The sequence below is a fragment of the Papio anubis genome, chromosome 2, assembly GCF_008728515.1.
Source record: "Papio anubis isolate 15944 chromosome 2, Panubis1.0, whole genome shotgun sequence".
Classification (NCBI taxonomy): Eukaryota; Metazoa; Chordata; class Mammalia; order Primates; family Cercopithecidae; genus Papio; species Papio anubis.
In genome coordinates this window covers 51,262,586-51,277,074 of record NC_044977.1, presented here as the reverse complement: position 1 = coordinate 51,277,074, position 14,489 = coordinate 51,262,586, and the positions used below count along the sequence as shown (strand labels likewise).

The 14,489-nt window shown below is 50.6% G+C and overlaps 1 protein-coding gene across 6 annotated transcripts in view; it reads right to left on the bottom strand.

Moving 5' to 3' along the window:
• NUP210 (nucleoporin 210) overlaps positions 1-14,489 on the bottom strand; it is a 102,899-nt gene that overhangs the window by 63,920 nt on the left and 24,490 nt on the right. For all 6 annotated transcript variants that reach the window (XR_002520308.2, XR_002520309.2, XM_003894064.4 and 3 more), the window contains exons 4-7: positions 11,797-11,893; positions 8,868-9,018; positions 6,881-7,013; positions 118-276 (exon numbers count right to left, since the gene is read on the bottom strand). Coding sequence is in view for 4 of the 6 variants with exons in the window: in XM_003894064.4 (XP_003894113.2) it covers positions 118-276; positions 6,881-7,013; positions 8,868-9,018; positions 11,797-11,893 (540 nt within the window). In the remaining 2 variants the exon portion in view is untranslated. The remainder of the gene's footprint in view (positions 1-117; positions 277-6,880; positions 7,014-8,867; positions 9,019-11,796; positions 11,894-14,489) is intronic.

Sequence of the window (14,489 nt, the reverse complement as noted above, 5' to 3'; positions counted from 1 at the left end):
CGTTGAGGGGAAATGGCTATTTTTAGCCCTGCCAAGCTTTCAGGGAAAAAACAACTTGACTTCCAAACAGCAGCTCCGCCATGCCTATGCACACACACAAGCCCAAGAAAAGGATATTCCGGTGGCCAAGGACGAGGCTGCTCTGTCCCAGCTGCAGTGCAGTGACCATCGATGTGTCCTGGGCCAAGACAGCCACCGGCCGGGCTGGGTCTCCTTCGGGGCCTGGGATGCTGTTCTGAAGCTGCAACTCATACTGATCGGAAGGCATGGAGAGTTCTGGCCACCAAGAAACAAAAAATAACAGGGAAAGAGAGAGCAAAGACAAGAAATGTTAGAAGCCAATACACTCCCACCGCCACCCCGAGTCTCTGCACCCTGCTCAGTACAGCTGCCGCATTTTTTTTTCTTAATTGTTTTCAGTGCTTTAAATTTTAATATTGTTCTCCATGCTGGTGCACAAAACTGACACTCCATGAATTTTCAGACGCAATCAGTTTTTCTGTGACTGCTGTAAGCTATTTAAAAAAAAAAAAAAATTAACCACAATCTATTTGCCAATTGCTTAGAGAATACTAACATTACGCCATTTCTGAACATTGCAAAGTGAATTCTTTGCTTCTACATAGAAGGGGCTGTTTGGGGGCACTGGGGTTCTTGCTGGTTCTGTCCAGCCTCTAGGGGTTTCCCAAGAAGCTCTGGTCACTGGTCTCCCATGGGGTCTACAATGGCAAACAATGAACCTTGCTGCCATCCTCACCAGCTTCAGTGTTCCCCTGCCCTTCACACCCACTTGGCAGAAAAAGAACTTGCCCAACATGAGCTAGGATGGAAAAGAGTTTCCCTGAGAAATAACAGTTCTATAAAGTGAGCAACATCGATGTCCATCTTCCTTGCCCTGTGGGCAAAGACCACAAGCACTTTTGATAGCAATAGTGACTGCTGAGCAGGGATCAAGATGCCTCAGAACAGTGACGTGTCTCGTGATCACATTCCCTCATACCCCTCAATAGCCCTGGGAACACACACTACTGAGAGCCACATTTTGGGGATAGGGGACTGAGGACATCAAGATGAGCAGCCTGCTCACCATCACACAGCTAGTGGAAAACAGAGCTGGCATTCTGATCCAGAGAGCCTGACCACTTTCACACTCACTCTCCTAAGTCCGTGGAGCTTCCTAACCAGTCACCCATTCACTGTCCCCACAGGTGGAACGTTCTAGCCCTCCAGCAACAGAAGAGGACACAGGGAATAGCAGACAACATCCCTGCTTGGCCCTCCTCTCAGACCAGCTCAGGGCTTCAATACCCCACAGAGGGTGTCAGGTCAGGGGCTCCCAGAGGAATTTCAGCTAAAGCATGTTTCAGAATCTCCAGAGATTCTGATGAGAATTCTAGAAGAGAAGCAACTTGCCTAGCCCTTATCCTGAGTTATTTTTCATGTGACCTACTAAGTATCAAATAATTTTCACTACAACATTGGGTCCTCAAAGTGTGGTCCCTGAACCATCAACATCACCTGGAACTACAAATGATGGGCCCCATCCAGACCTGCTGAATCAAACTCCAGGGGTGGGCTGGGCTCTAGCAAGCTCTGTTTTCACAAGCCCTGTAGGTGATTCTGATGCAGGCTAGAATTGAGAATCCCACAGGGAATGCACAGCCCACGTCCTCATCTCTAATCAAGTGATTCTTGCAGATTATGTGTCTAGTGTTCAGAATATGCAGCAGGGCATCAAAGATAAATGTCAGAATAAAATAACACAGTTGCTCAATGAAGCAACATTACTTTATACTGATTAATGAAGCACTAGCTTCCTCCCTTGTTTACTTTAAAGTTTTCTAAATGAGTAAGGCCCTTTTGGGAAATGAAAATGCTTACACTGAAGGGGACTTACATAGCACAGATGTAACCCTCCTTGCAAATCCTAAGACTGAAAATAAGGAGGTTTTTGTGACAGACTCCTTAGATACCTCCTTTTCTTTTCTTTCTCTCTCTCTTTTTTTTTTTTGAGATAGGTTCTTACTATGCTGCCCTGACTGGACTGCCGTGGCTTTCATAGGTGCGCTCATAGCTCACTGCAGCCTGGACTCCTGGGCTCAAGTGATCCTCCTGTCTCAGCCTCCTAAGTAGTTGGGACTACCAATGCATGCCACCATACCTGGCCTTAGATACTCCCTGCATCCTGGAACTCACTCTTGTCCACCATACCTGGCCTTAGATACTCCCTGCATCCTGGAACTCACTCCTTACAAGAGATGCTGAATGTGGAAGTCTTTGCAGATGTTAAGGGCACTGCCCAGTTCCTGTCTTTGAATTATTGGGCCAACAACAGAAAGGCTGCTCCTGAGGCCCCAGATCAGCCCTGCTATCATCTGCAGAGGGTGAACAGCTGCCCTTCTGTAGGTCAAGAGGCCCACATTCTTCTAAAAGACATGATCTCTGTCCCCTGCTCACCCTGGCTGATTCCCCCCAGATGTGTTTCTGTCAGTGCCCCCACTCCCAGACCTTGCACTCCACATGAGCTCCAGGGATGACTACAGAGCTGGGTCTGAGTCAGGGATGAAGGACAGCTCACTCCCTGCCTCTGACCTCAGCCCCTGCTCATGCAGCCCCAGATACATTAGTTCTGAGCAGCCACAGTTAAGTGCCTGCCAGATTCAAAGTCCCTTCTACAACTGAGTCTTTGACACATGAACCTCAGCCCAACACATGTGCATGCTATTGGTTTTGCAAACCTAGTACATTTTATTTCAGTAATTTCCACTATTCTATCCACTCAAGATCTCTTTGGATACTGATTACATCAGCCAGCACATCCTTCCCATTTTTATTACATCTAACAGCTTGATCACAGTGGCAGTCATGTCTGCAACCAATCCAAACACCAACAGGACTTAGGACTAAGGACTGGAGATGGCGACCACAGTCCCCACTGGAAGCCCACCCTATAAGCAACACAGATGCCAGGCTATAAGCCCCAGGAGCTTGTCTCCTTCACTCACAGGTCTCACTTGCAGACATGATGTGACTGACTATGCTCTGCCTCCACTAGGCTGTGAACTCCAGGAGGGCAGGAAGCAGGCAGCCCTGCTGACCACTGTGCACCCAGCACTCAGCAAAGGGCTGGCACAGAGCAGATGCTCAGGAAATATATTTGCAAGAAAGGGAGCAGCCAGATAAAAGAAGAGAGGCAGGCATAAAGGAAATAAAAATACCAAAGAAGAAAAAATTACTGTAAGGAAGGAAACCCAACAGAAAAGAAAAATATAAAGAGTTAATCTGCAGTTATAATTATCCTATGTTAATAAGCCCATGTAACTGTCATCCAACCCAGAATGCTCTGAGGCTTCCACAGGATGCCGGATAAGACACGGATTTGCTGAAATTCAGGTCCCCTATGAAGACAACATTCCCCGACTTTTCTGTCTAGCAAACCTGCAAAAACCAATATAGTCACATGAATTACACCTCAAAGAAAAAACAATCTAGCTAGGCTGAGCATGGCAATTCACGCCTATTATCCCAGCACTTTGGGAAGCTGAGGTAGGAGGGATAACTTGAGCCCAGAAGTCTGAGACAGCCTAGGCAACATAGAGAGACCCCATCTCTATTAAAAAAAAAAATTAGCCAGGCATGGTGGTGTGTGCCTGTGGTCCCAGCTACTCAGGGGTCTGAGGTGAGAGGATCACTTGAGCCTGGGAGGTCAAAGCTGCAGTGAGCCATGATCATGGTACTGCACTCCAACATGGGTGACAAAGCAAGACCCTCTCAAAAAAACCCCAAAATTGATTTATCTAAAAGACTTAGGAGTTTCCGCTGGTGTGTCTCGTTCACAGTGAAGTTTTGCTAGTTAGGCCCCTCTCGGTTTTGCCAAAACATCCATCTGGAATCCACTGCAGTAGCATCCAGTGCCATCAATCACACAGGAGTGTGTATTTTTGGAGGACTTTCACATCTCATGACCCCACTGATGAAAGAGAGGTGGGCTCTGCCTCCTTCCTTTCCTGTCCCAGGGCATTTTTCGTGTGCTCCAATTCCTTGTTGTCTGTGGCAGGAAAGTCAGTGACCAAGCCCATAAGTTTTCTAGGTACCTTGGGAGGTACAGTTCCTCTGGGCTGCGATACCCGAGCTAATTTAGAGTGAGCTCTTTCTTTTCTTTTCTTTTCTCTTTTTTTTTTTGAGACAGAGTCTCACTCTGTCGCCCAGGCTGGAGTGCGATGATGCGGTCTCAGCTACTGCAACCTCCTCTGCCTCCCAGGTTCAAGCCTCAGCCTTCTGAGTAGCTGGGACTACATGTGTGTGCCACCACACCCAGCTCATTTTTTCTGTATTTTTAGTATTTTTTCTGTATTTTTAGGTTTCACCGTGTTAGCCAGGATGATCTCGATCTCCTGACCTCATGATCCACCCGCCTTGGCCTCCCAAAATGCTGGGATTACAGGTGTGAGCCACTGCGCCTGGCCAAGTGAGCTCTTCCTAAAGCCAGCCCATCCCTTCTTAACTACACGGGCTCTGCTTGCCCAGCTGGGGCAGTTTCATGCCCCATGAGTCCCATGCAAATGGACCACCTCGCTGCTGCCCTGGGAGACTGTAAGGCTCTGTTTTTTGTTTGTTTGTTTTGAGACAGTCTCGTTCTGTCACCCAGGCTGGAGTGCAATGGCATGATCTCAGCTCACTGCAACCCCCATCTCCCAGGTTCAATCGATTCTCCTGCCTCAGCCTCCTGAGTAGCTGGGATTACAGGCATGCACCACTATACCTGGTCGATTTTTGTATTTTTAATAGAGGCAGGGTTTCACCATGTTGGTCAGGCTGGTCTCGAACTCCTGACCTTGTGATCCACCCGCCTCAGCCTCCCAAAGCGCTGGGATTACAGGCATGAACCATCATGCCCGGCCGGCCCTGTTGTTATAATTAGCTTTTTTCTGGGTTTCCTTTGGGGAGACGGGGCAGAGGAAAATTCCAATCGATCCTACAGGGGTGATTAAGGCCAAGGAGCCCAACAGTTTTGTGAGCTTCAGCTCTTCTATGCCTCAGTTTCCTCATGTATGAAACGGTATTAATGAAATCTACCTCACAGAGCTGTTGGTTTATATCCAGGTACACACCTGTAGTCCCAGCTACTCAGAAGAACTGAGGCAGGAGGATGGCTTGAGGCCAGGAGTTTGAGATCAGACTGGGCAACATAGCAAGACCAAGTCTCTAAAGAAATAAAATAAAGTAATTTTAAAAAGAAAAGCACTTACAACTGCCCAACACCGAGGAAATGCTCAGTCATGGTTACGTGCTGTTGACAGTGACCAGGCTCTCCAAGCGTCTTCCTCCAGGCCGCAGTGCCATTTCTTGATCAGGGTTCATGGATAAGTTTATATTTTGGAGACCTCCCGTTTGTGCCCTCTTTGCATTCTTCCTTAGGCTGCTGTCCCCAGAACTCTACGTTGGAGCCTCTTCCCCTTTCAGAGTCTCAGAAAGCCACATCTTAGACTGTCCCTGTCCTAGAATCTGCTTCCCTGAAGTCAGGTAAACATCGGGCTCTGACCAGGACACCCATGCTTGGCTTCCTACAAATCCTACTGTAGGCCATCCTCCCCCGTTGACTTGACATCCTGCCGAATGGCAGATGCTGCTTGCCTAGAATCAAGACACACAAGTTTGCTTCCCTTCAACTAGTACCCCCTTGCCAAAAAGAACCTGGTCCAAAGGCAGGAGCACCTGTCTTCAGTTTCTTTGTCCTCCTGAGAGACCAAGCGTTCTGCCACAGGAATGACCAACCAGACGACTGCTCTCAGCTGAGCAGGACTTTAAACAATGCAGCACCTCCCATCATCTGGGGACACTGCTCAAGTTACTCTTACGCTGAAGTGTGTATCTGCCTGCCTCTTAAATGACATCCTGTAGCACAGGTGGAACCGACTTACCAACCTGGTGAAGTCACCTGCCTGAGGCCCTCGGATGAACTGGCCCTGAGCTCTTGTGCCCAGGACTCTTCACGTCCTACACTCTGGATGTTAAACATACACAGCTTTGAACAAAATGATAATGATCCTTAGGAGGACTGGCACTCCATTAAGAACCCTCACTATCCAAACACAAGTACACAGTACAACTACACTCCTGTTGACTCATTTTGTCCTCACAGCCTAGGCAGAAAGGCCTCAAAGCCTCCAATGAGAAACAGCCCTGGAGAAGGGCAGTGGCTTGCCCAAGTTTGTTCAGATGTCAGTTGCAGACCAGGGACAAAGCCCAGCTAAACACAAAGCCCACAGCTCTGGACTTGCTGCCACTGAAGGGGCATATACCCCAAAGAATTTGAAAGCAGGGATTCAGATATTTTCTCACTATGTTCACAGCAGCATTACTCACAATGGCCAAAAAGTGGAAGCAACCCAAGTGTCTGTTGATGGATGAACGGGTAAACAGAACGTGATCTATCCATCCACACAATGGAGCACTATTCAGCCTTAAAAGGGAAGGGAATTCCAGTCCTTGCTACAACATGAATGAACCTTGAAGACATCAGGCTAAGAAAAAGGTGATATAAGCCAGTCACAAAAAAACAAATACTACGTGATTCCACGTACATGAGGTACCCAGAGTAGTTACATTCATGGAGACAGGAAATAGAATGGTGGGTGCCAAGGGCTGGGAGAGGGTGAAGGGGAGTTAGTGTTTAACAATGTAGAGCTTCAGTTTGGGAAGATGAACGAGTTCTGTGGATGGATGGTGGTGATGGCTGCAAAACACTGTGAATGTACTTAATGTTACCTGACAGAGCACTTAAAAGTGGTTAATATGGTAAATTTTGTTACATGTATGTAACCATAATAAAAAAAGGACGAAGGAAGTATCTGTCACGATGGCAGAGCCAATGACACACCTGTAATTTTCCCTTGCCTGATCTTCTGCACCTTGTATTGAATGGAGGTTCCCACCATCAGGTAGATGTCATAGGCCGGGTTCAGAAGGATGTTCTCCAAAATCAGCAGCCTGACTTCTGCAGGGCGTACGTTCTTGGCATAAAGAAAAGGTAGACAAAGTGAGGTGCAGATAGGGAATGGAGGAGTGGTGGTGAGAGCAAGAGAAAGAGATGTTTTAAACATGGGAATAGGGAAGTTAGGAGGAAAGAAACAAGATATCATTCCCAAATCCTCACTTTCAGACCCCAGAGGTCCCGGGGGAGGTCCATAAGTACAGCAGGCACCCAGACAAAGGGCATTACCCAGACTGAGCCCTCTCACTGGCTGCCCATTGTGCATGGCTTATCTCTATGTGAAACAATGATTAAATGGGAGTAAATGAGGAAAGCCAGCATGAACTTTAGGGACAGTATGGCCATCAGGAGCTCAAGTTCTCTCCGCACAAAAGCCCAAGGTCCAGGGAACTTGAGAAGCCCTAGGCCAATGTAAAAAGCAGGAGACGCATGTGCTGTGATGAGCCCTTGGCTGCTATTCCTTGGCCCCTTCCCCTGCCCACCTCTCACCCCCAACCTGTGAGCTCCTGCCTCCTCAGGAAAACCTGTGAGCAACTTCGCATTGGGAGAAAGATCACTAGGTGCCCTGTCTAGTGCACCCTTAGGTACTGGATTCTCCAGAGGCCTGCACCTTTCATTGTCTTTGGCCTGTTTGATGGCACTGTACATTGCAGAAAAGCAACAACAAAGCAAATGATTCTTGTCCACAGAAACACAAAAACATTTCCTCTGGTGGAGGTACAGCTGATTGCCCTCCTGTGGGTATGGGCATTCTGCATGTTTCTGAGTTCAGTTCAGCATGCCTGGTGTCCTGTGGCTATTCTTTGGATTCTCCTTTAAGCCTGCTGTCACAACTGACAGGTTTCCTCACTTAACAACTAGTTAATATCTTCAGTGCATTCAAAGAGATAAGTATATTGGGCACCACCATGGGCAGGGTTCTGTGGCAGAATGCAGGCAGGGAGGGCTACTGAATGTCTGAGGGCAGGACAGCAAATCTGCCTTTCCAGCTTAGCAGTGGGGCTGTACCCATTCCCAGCCTGGGCCCTACACAGGAGCAAACTGTCTCCTGCAGAGTCCTGCGGGATTAGCCCCTGTAACAGGGCATGTCCCCATGTTTCCAAAACCTTCCAGGACTCCCAGATGCAGCAAACCCACTACAGAGAGTGAATCAGAAGAGGATTTCTCTGTCTGCCACTCTACAAAATTAAATGGCAGGCCAAGTAGCACATGTTCCTGCCTGTGCTCCAGACACTAGGCAAACAAAAATATCTCAGGGTTGCAGCTCAAAACGAGGCAATGGTTGGGTGGACATTAGTCCACGGGGACAGGGAAGGAACCAGGACGTTGGATAGACCCACTCCTCATTCTCCTTTCCTCTGGCATACCCCCACTATCCCGAGAATGGGATGCTGGTGAGGCCAGGAAGACATGGGATCGGCTGGGGCAGGGGGTTGAGGAGATCTACACAAGGGATCCCTGGGCCACCAGTCTCAGGGCTCCAATGGGGCACAAGGAGAGACGGCATAGAAGACACCAGGAGCTCCGGGCTTTGTCAAAGCCCCAAGTGCTTGGGAGCGTCCCTATACCAGCACGGTGGGGGCGCCAATTGGAAATAGGCAAGTTACTAGGAACCTCCTGCTCTTGGACCTCCCTAGAAACTGAGAATGAGCAAATGCTATGCACCCCTAGAGATGCTTTCTGGGGCCTCAACCACCTTTCTTTGTAAGCTGAGGCTCAAAAGAAACCAAACACATAAAAATATGAACCCACATCCTAAAATCATGGGACAGCATCTCACTTCCACAATTCAACATGTCTATGGGAATGAGCAGGTGCTGTCAGCCTGATTCCACCCCAGGAAGCCCATTGTCCCCCAGCACCCCAGGCCCACCTTGTAGACAGCCTCCTGGATGCGAGCCTTGAGCTTGGAGCTCCCGGTCTTCATCCCAGACACCAGGATGGTGTCCCCTTGCTTGGCAGCCTTCTCCATCTCTGAGATGTAAGAAGGAGGGATGTACGTAGACTCCAAGAAAGTGAGGATTCTGGAAAAGGAGCACTTTGTCAAAGTTCGTTGATCAAACCCCAACACAAGATTCATCAGAATCTACCACAGCATTCCCTATAAGCACCTCTCACTGGGGCTGACGCTGAAATAAGGGGTTTTGCCCTAGTCAGGGTTGTGGCTGCCTAGAGACACGTCCCTGCAACTTCCTACTTCAGAACTGCCAAAGTCCTTGTGAAAAATGCAGATTCTTGGCCCCTGGCCCAGGCTTTGTCTCCAAGATGCAAGATGCCTGGGAATCTGCATTTTATCCACATGTACACATGATGTAAATACTGACATGCAAGACCAGCTGCTGAGTCCATATGGGAACAGTGAGGCCCGGGAGAGTAGGCAGCAGGCCCAAGAGCACAGCCCAGTCACAGCGGGGCCAGCAGCGCCCTCACCTTCCCAAGGCTGCCTGCTCCTGTCCCACCTCCCCGGCCTAGCGCCCAGCTCTGGAGAACGATTCTCCATGACTGGTCCCCTAGCCCTGGGGATCGGACGGCACCACATCTTACTCTCCCTGGATCTCGTCTTGGGGAGATGTCGGGGACGTGGTATAGCCTGGAGTGTGGGCTGCTGGGCAGGCTGACTTCAGGGATCCTTCCCATGCAGCCTCCCACTTCAGCCTGCATTTACAAACGAGTCCACTGTTCCCCTGCACAAGAGCAATCTGCCGATGCTGGGCTGCATTGTGATTTATTTCTTCGCCCAATTGCTCTAGCTGTCACATGTCAAATTGCAAATCCAGGACAATCCAGCTCCAACCTGCCATGGCGTTTGGGATTTCTGTTAGCATTTGGCTCAGGTGCAGAGCTAGCTGCCTGGAAGCTCAAGGGGCCTGACGTGGCGGGGAATGGGGTGTTGTCAGAAGGGGACAGGGAATCAGCATCCCCTCAACATCCAGCATGTGCCAGGCTCAGAGAGGGGCCCTGAGCAGATCAACCTGCTAAGCTGCACAGTGGCCCTCAGAGGCAGGTACGGGATCCCCTCCAGCTCTGTTTCCCAGGGCAGGAGGCTGAGGCTCAGGTGGGTAATGTTCCCTGGCTAAGGCCACAGGCAGGAAGCGACAAAGCCAGGACTGGAATCCAGGTCCCAGGTCTCCGACTCTCCAGCCCAGGGTCATGGTTTTATAAAACACCAGAAACCACAGAGCTGGTCCAGAAGGCCCTGTCTCCACAAGGGCAACTTGGCTCGCAAAGGCATCAGGACATGAGGACGTCTGCCTGGAGTTGCTGTAAGCCGAGGCCTGGAGAAGGTTGTGATGGAAGAACCACAACCCCAACATCCCCTACGGTCCAGAGCAGGACTTTAATGGCGTAATGAAAGATCAGACAGTAAACTCCACAACAAAGGACTTATAATTACAAAGGGGTGAGAAAGCACAGAGGCAAGTAGAAGAACAGAGTCTCACTTCTGAAATATTCCTGCCAAAGACACAACATTCGGACCCTGGCCGTGAGGGAACAGCAGACAAACCCAAAACAAGGGCCACTCTAGTGATAACTAGACTGTCCTCTTCACAAGCATTGCGGAGTCCAAAGTCAAAGCCCAGGAGACAGTCCCAGGCTGACAGAGACTAAGAGAAACGGAACACATGCGGCAGGTGACTTGGGGCTGGGATCTCTTTTTGCTGAAAAGGATAAAGCTGGGACAAATGACCAAACTCGAGTGAGGTCTGAAGACAGTCGGCATCAGTGTTCCTTTCCTAGTGCCATGACTGCATGGTGGCCGTGCAGGACAATGTCCCTGATGGTCGTAAAGCACATGAAAATCATCAGGGTGACGGGACATGAGGCTGGCAGCCGGCTCTCAGGTGAGTGAGGGAGACCACTTTTTGGACTACACTGGCAGATTTTCTACAGGCCTAAAATTGCTGCAAAAGGAGACTCAAAACATTCAAAAACAACTTTAAAAAAGGGACCGTGCATTTTAAAAATCACATAGCAAATCATGAGGAAGGTGGCACAGTCAGGAATACAAGCTCAGACGAGGGACCTGCACCAGTGCAGAGGACCTGCGTGGCTCTGCTCCTGCCCTGTCCCACATGTGGCAGCGCAGTGAGCCATTGACAGGAGGCTTGTGCATCTTAGGAACTGAACTACGCATTTCCTCACTACAAGTAAATAGCCCTGGGGCCTGTTGTTCCCACATGAGACAGTGTGGATCCATGGATCTGAGTTCAGACTCCAGCTCTGCCCTCCCCGAGCTCAGACAAATGGCTCGGCCTCTCCAAGTCTCAGCCTCTACGACTACTCGATGGAGAGCACAGTGGTGTGCAAGGTCGCGTGGCTGCCAGGAGGATGACACAAGTCAAGACGCTTAAGGTGTCCACCTCACAACGGGTCTTACTGTACCGCCGTATGGGTAACTTGGCCTGTTCCACCAGAGACCGGCTGGCACAGCTGGCGTGTGCCCCAGCCGAAACCTGGCTGCCCTTTAACTGGCCCCCCAGAAGTGCAGCCTGGGGCCACCCACACTTCCCCTGTGCCCCGAGACAGCCGTGCACGTCTCATTTCTCCAGCTAGACATCCCAAGTCTCTGACAGCTTCTCACAGGACACTCTCTGTGGGCTGCAGAAGCAGCCAGGCTCCCGCACAATGGTGTGAGTGAACCCCATTCCTTAATCAGATATTTGGAATGTTGCAGGCATCCTGGGAGTCTCCCAGGCTCCTCAATGACCCAGATGAAAGGCCCCCGCCGGTGACAAGCTCACAGCTGTCCCCCTTTTCCCTTCCCTTCAAAGGGGGTCAGTTCCGGCAGAGGCGCCCCTTACCGCAGTGCATTGTGGGAGTCTGAGAACCTGTCTGCCTCGGAGTCCTTCACAATCGTCCACTCGAAGACCAGTCCGGCCAGAGTGCTGAAGGTGTTCCCTGTAAGAGCAGATGAGGAAGGTGAACAGACATGGAGTTAATTCCCCAGGGCGGAGGGAGGCGGTAGGAGCTTCTGCCCCATGCAGGAACCACGCTCCACATCACCCCCCACCAGGCAGGTGTCATAACCTGTATGTCAGGAGAGGAAACTGAGGCTGAAAGGAATGAAGACACTTACTCGCTCACAATCATGTGACCACCAGGGGGCAAAGTCAGGATTTGAACCTAGGGCTGTCAGGTGAAAGCTTGTGCTCTTCCTGCGGTGACTCCCTGCCCTTGACTGCAGGACTAGCTCAATGCAGTGCATAACACCACTGCCCTGCATGTCTGTGACTGGTTTACAGTTTAGGAGGCTGCTTGGAAACCTGGGCCACCTCACCACTTCCTGGGAGTAAATTCCTCTCCCTCCCTGTGTGGGGGAGGGGACCCAGGGAGGAGGGGCATTATCCCAACTGTCTAGTGTCACATGACTCTTGCTTCTTCAACTTGACTGTGAGACTCCTGAGGTCCTGGGGTAGGTAGGGGGCAAGGAGAGCCAGGCCCAGCCAGCCTTGGCTCTTATGTCCTGGCTTGCTGCCTGGGAGCCTTCTGATCTATCCTTTCCAATCAAGAAACAGATGCCACATGCAAGTCTAGTTCCCACCTTCTCTTGAAAGGATGAAGATCCACCCGCCTGGGCCTCATTCCCTCTGAGGGCCAAAAGCTGCTCACCCTCTCTAGAAGTGGTCATGCCACACTCCCCGCCAGCCCCTGATGCCCCACGCCTGTTCCACATCCCTTGTCCACACTCTCTTCCTGACCAGCTCCCAATACAAGGGATCTGGGGGCCAAGAAAAGCTGTTGTTTCTACAGTGCAAAGGGCAAGGTATTTAGAGTCAGACGGGCCTGGGTCCTGCTTCTCTTCACCCTGATCCCTGGCCCCACGAGGTCTCAAAGACCACACGAAATAGTGCTTAGCAGAAGCTCCAGAAAACTCTGCTGCCTTCGCCTTACTTCTCAGGGCATCTTTTATGAAGAGAGGCATCTTCTTACAGTTCCCTGGGCATCCTTCCATCAAGGTGAGCAACTGATCAGAGGAAGATAACCCCCGTCTATGATGTACACACATGCGGGAAGATTTTTTCTTGGAGGTCCACAGCAGGATTTTGAGCAAATGAAAAGTCTATTGTTTCCCAAAAATTAATCCGTCTTCCTAACATCCAGGACATTAGATGAGGATGGTGGATATGAAAATCCACACCAGCGAAGCACACTGGCTGCAAGACACCAGTCCTCTAGTCCAACCCCTGGATGCTGCGTCCCCATCGGATGTGGGCTTGAGACCCTTCCCGCATACCTCAGGGACAAGGAGCTCATCGCCCAGCACAGCCCATTCCTCTGTTCAACAGCCCTGACCGTGAGAACCTTCTTCCACACACTGAGCTGAAACAGGGTGCACATGGAGTACTGCTAGCCCCAATTCCACTGTCCGGGGACAGAGCCCAGCAGGTTGGCTTTGCAGTGTGCTCAGTGAGGGGAGCCTGGGCTCCAATTCCACCTTTCAGGGGAAGAGCCCAGCAGGCCGGCTTTGCAGTGTGCTCGGTGAGGGGAGCCTGGGCCCAAATTCCTGCCTTCCGGAGTCAGAGCCCAGCAGGCCAGCTTTACAGTGTGCTCAGTGAGGGGAGCATGGAGACCCTACAATAGTGTGACCCAGTAACCAGAAATGCAAGACTGCAGACCACTAGGCAGGCCACTCCCTTAACACAAATACATGCCAACACTACAAGAGTCCTGAACAGCTACCCTGGGGCTTCTATCTAGCTAGGCTCCAAGCACAGCTTTTCTCTTCTGTAAAATGGGGATGAAAATACCAGTCCACGGAGTTGATGGGAAGATCAAATGGAGAAAGCACCCCCGTGACATGTCCAGTGTTCACAAAGGCCCGCTTATGGACAAGGGGATAGAGGTGGGGGAGGCCCTGCTAAGGGGCTCTTAGCAAGGAAAACAGTGGGAGAGAATCATGCCTGCAGACACTTCAGGGGCTGCATGTGGAGCTCTGTTTTTCATCATCTTTGCTCCCCCCAGTCTCTCCTGGAAGTCCACCACGTTCAAATGTGGAAGAAGAGTTGAATGTGTGGCAATTCCAAGAGCAGAAAGTGTACTTAGGCTTCTGTAAGTTACCTGCTTGGGCAGGTGCACACGTAGGACCAGGTGCAGGATTTGCAGGGCTCCGTGCAGATGAGAACACAGGGACCCTCGTTCATGCATGGGCCTGCCAGCTGCTGGCCACTGGCTTTCTCTCCTGCCAGCTGCTGGGCAACATGGCCAGACCCAGCTGCATGGGCTCTGGGGATGTCAAGGCACGCGTCTGCCTTTCCAGGGCCTGCTGCAGGTGGGCACCCCTAAGGGTGGCAAGGGGGCAGGGAAAGCTCTCAAGAAATCTGTGCCCAAAGTTTTGCTTTTTCCACTCTAAAAGAAGCTATCAGTACCTACTATGTGCAACAGAGCCCTTGACCTTGAAGGCTCACAGCCAAGTTTAGATATTAACCAGGAAAGCCAGGGGTCTGGTCTCCAGAGGATCCACCTCCCCTGTCCTGCAGGAGGGCTGAAGGAAAAT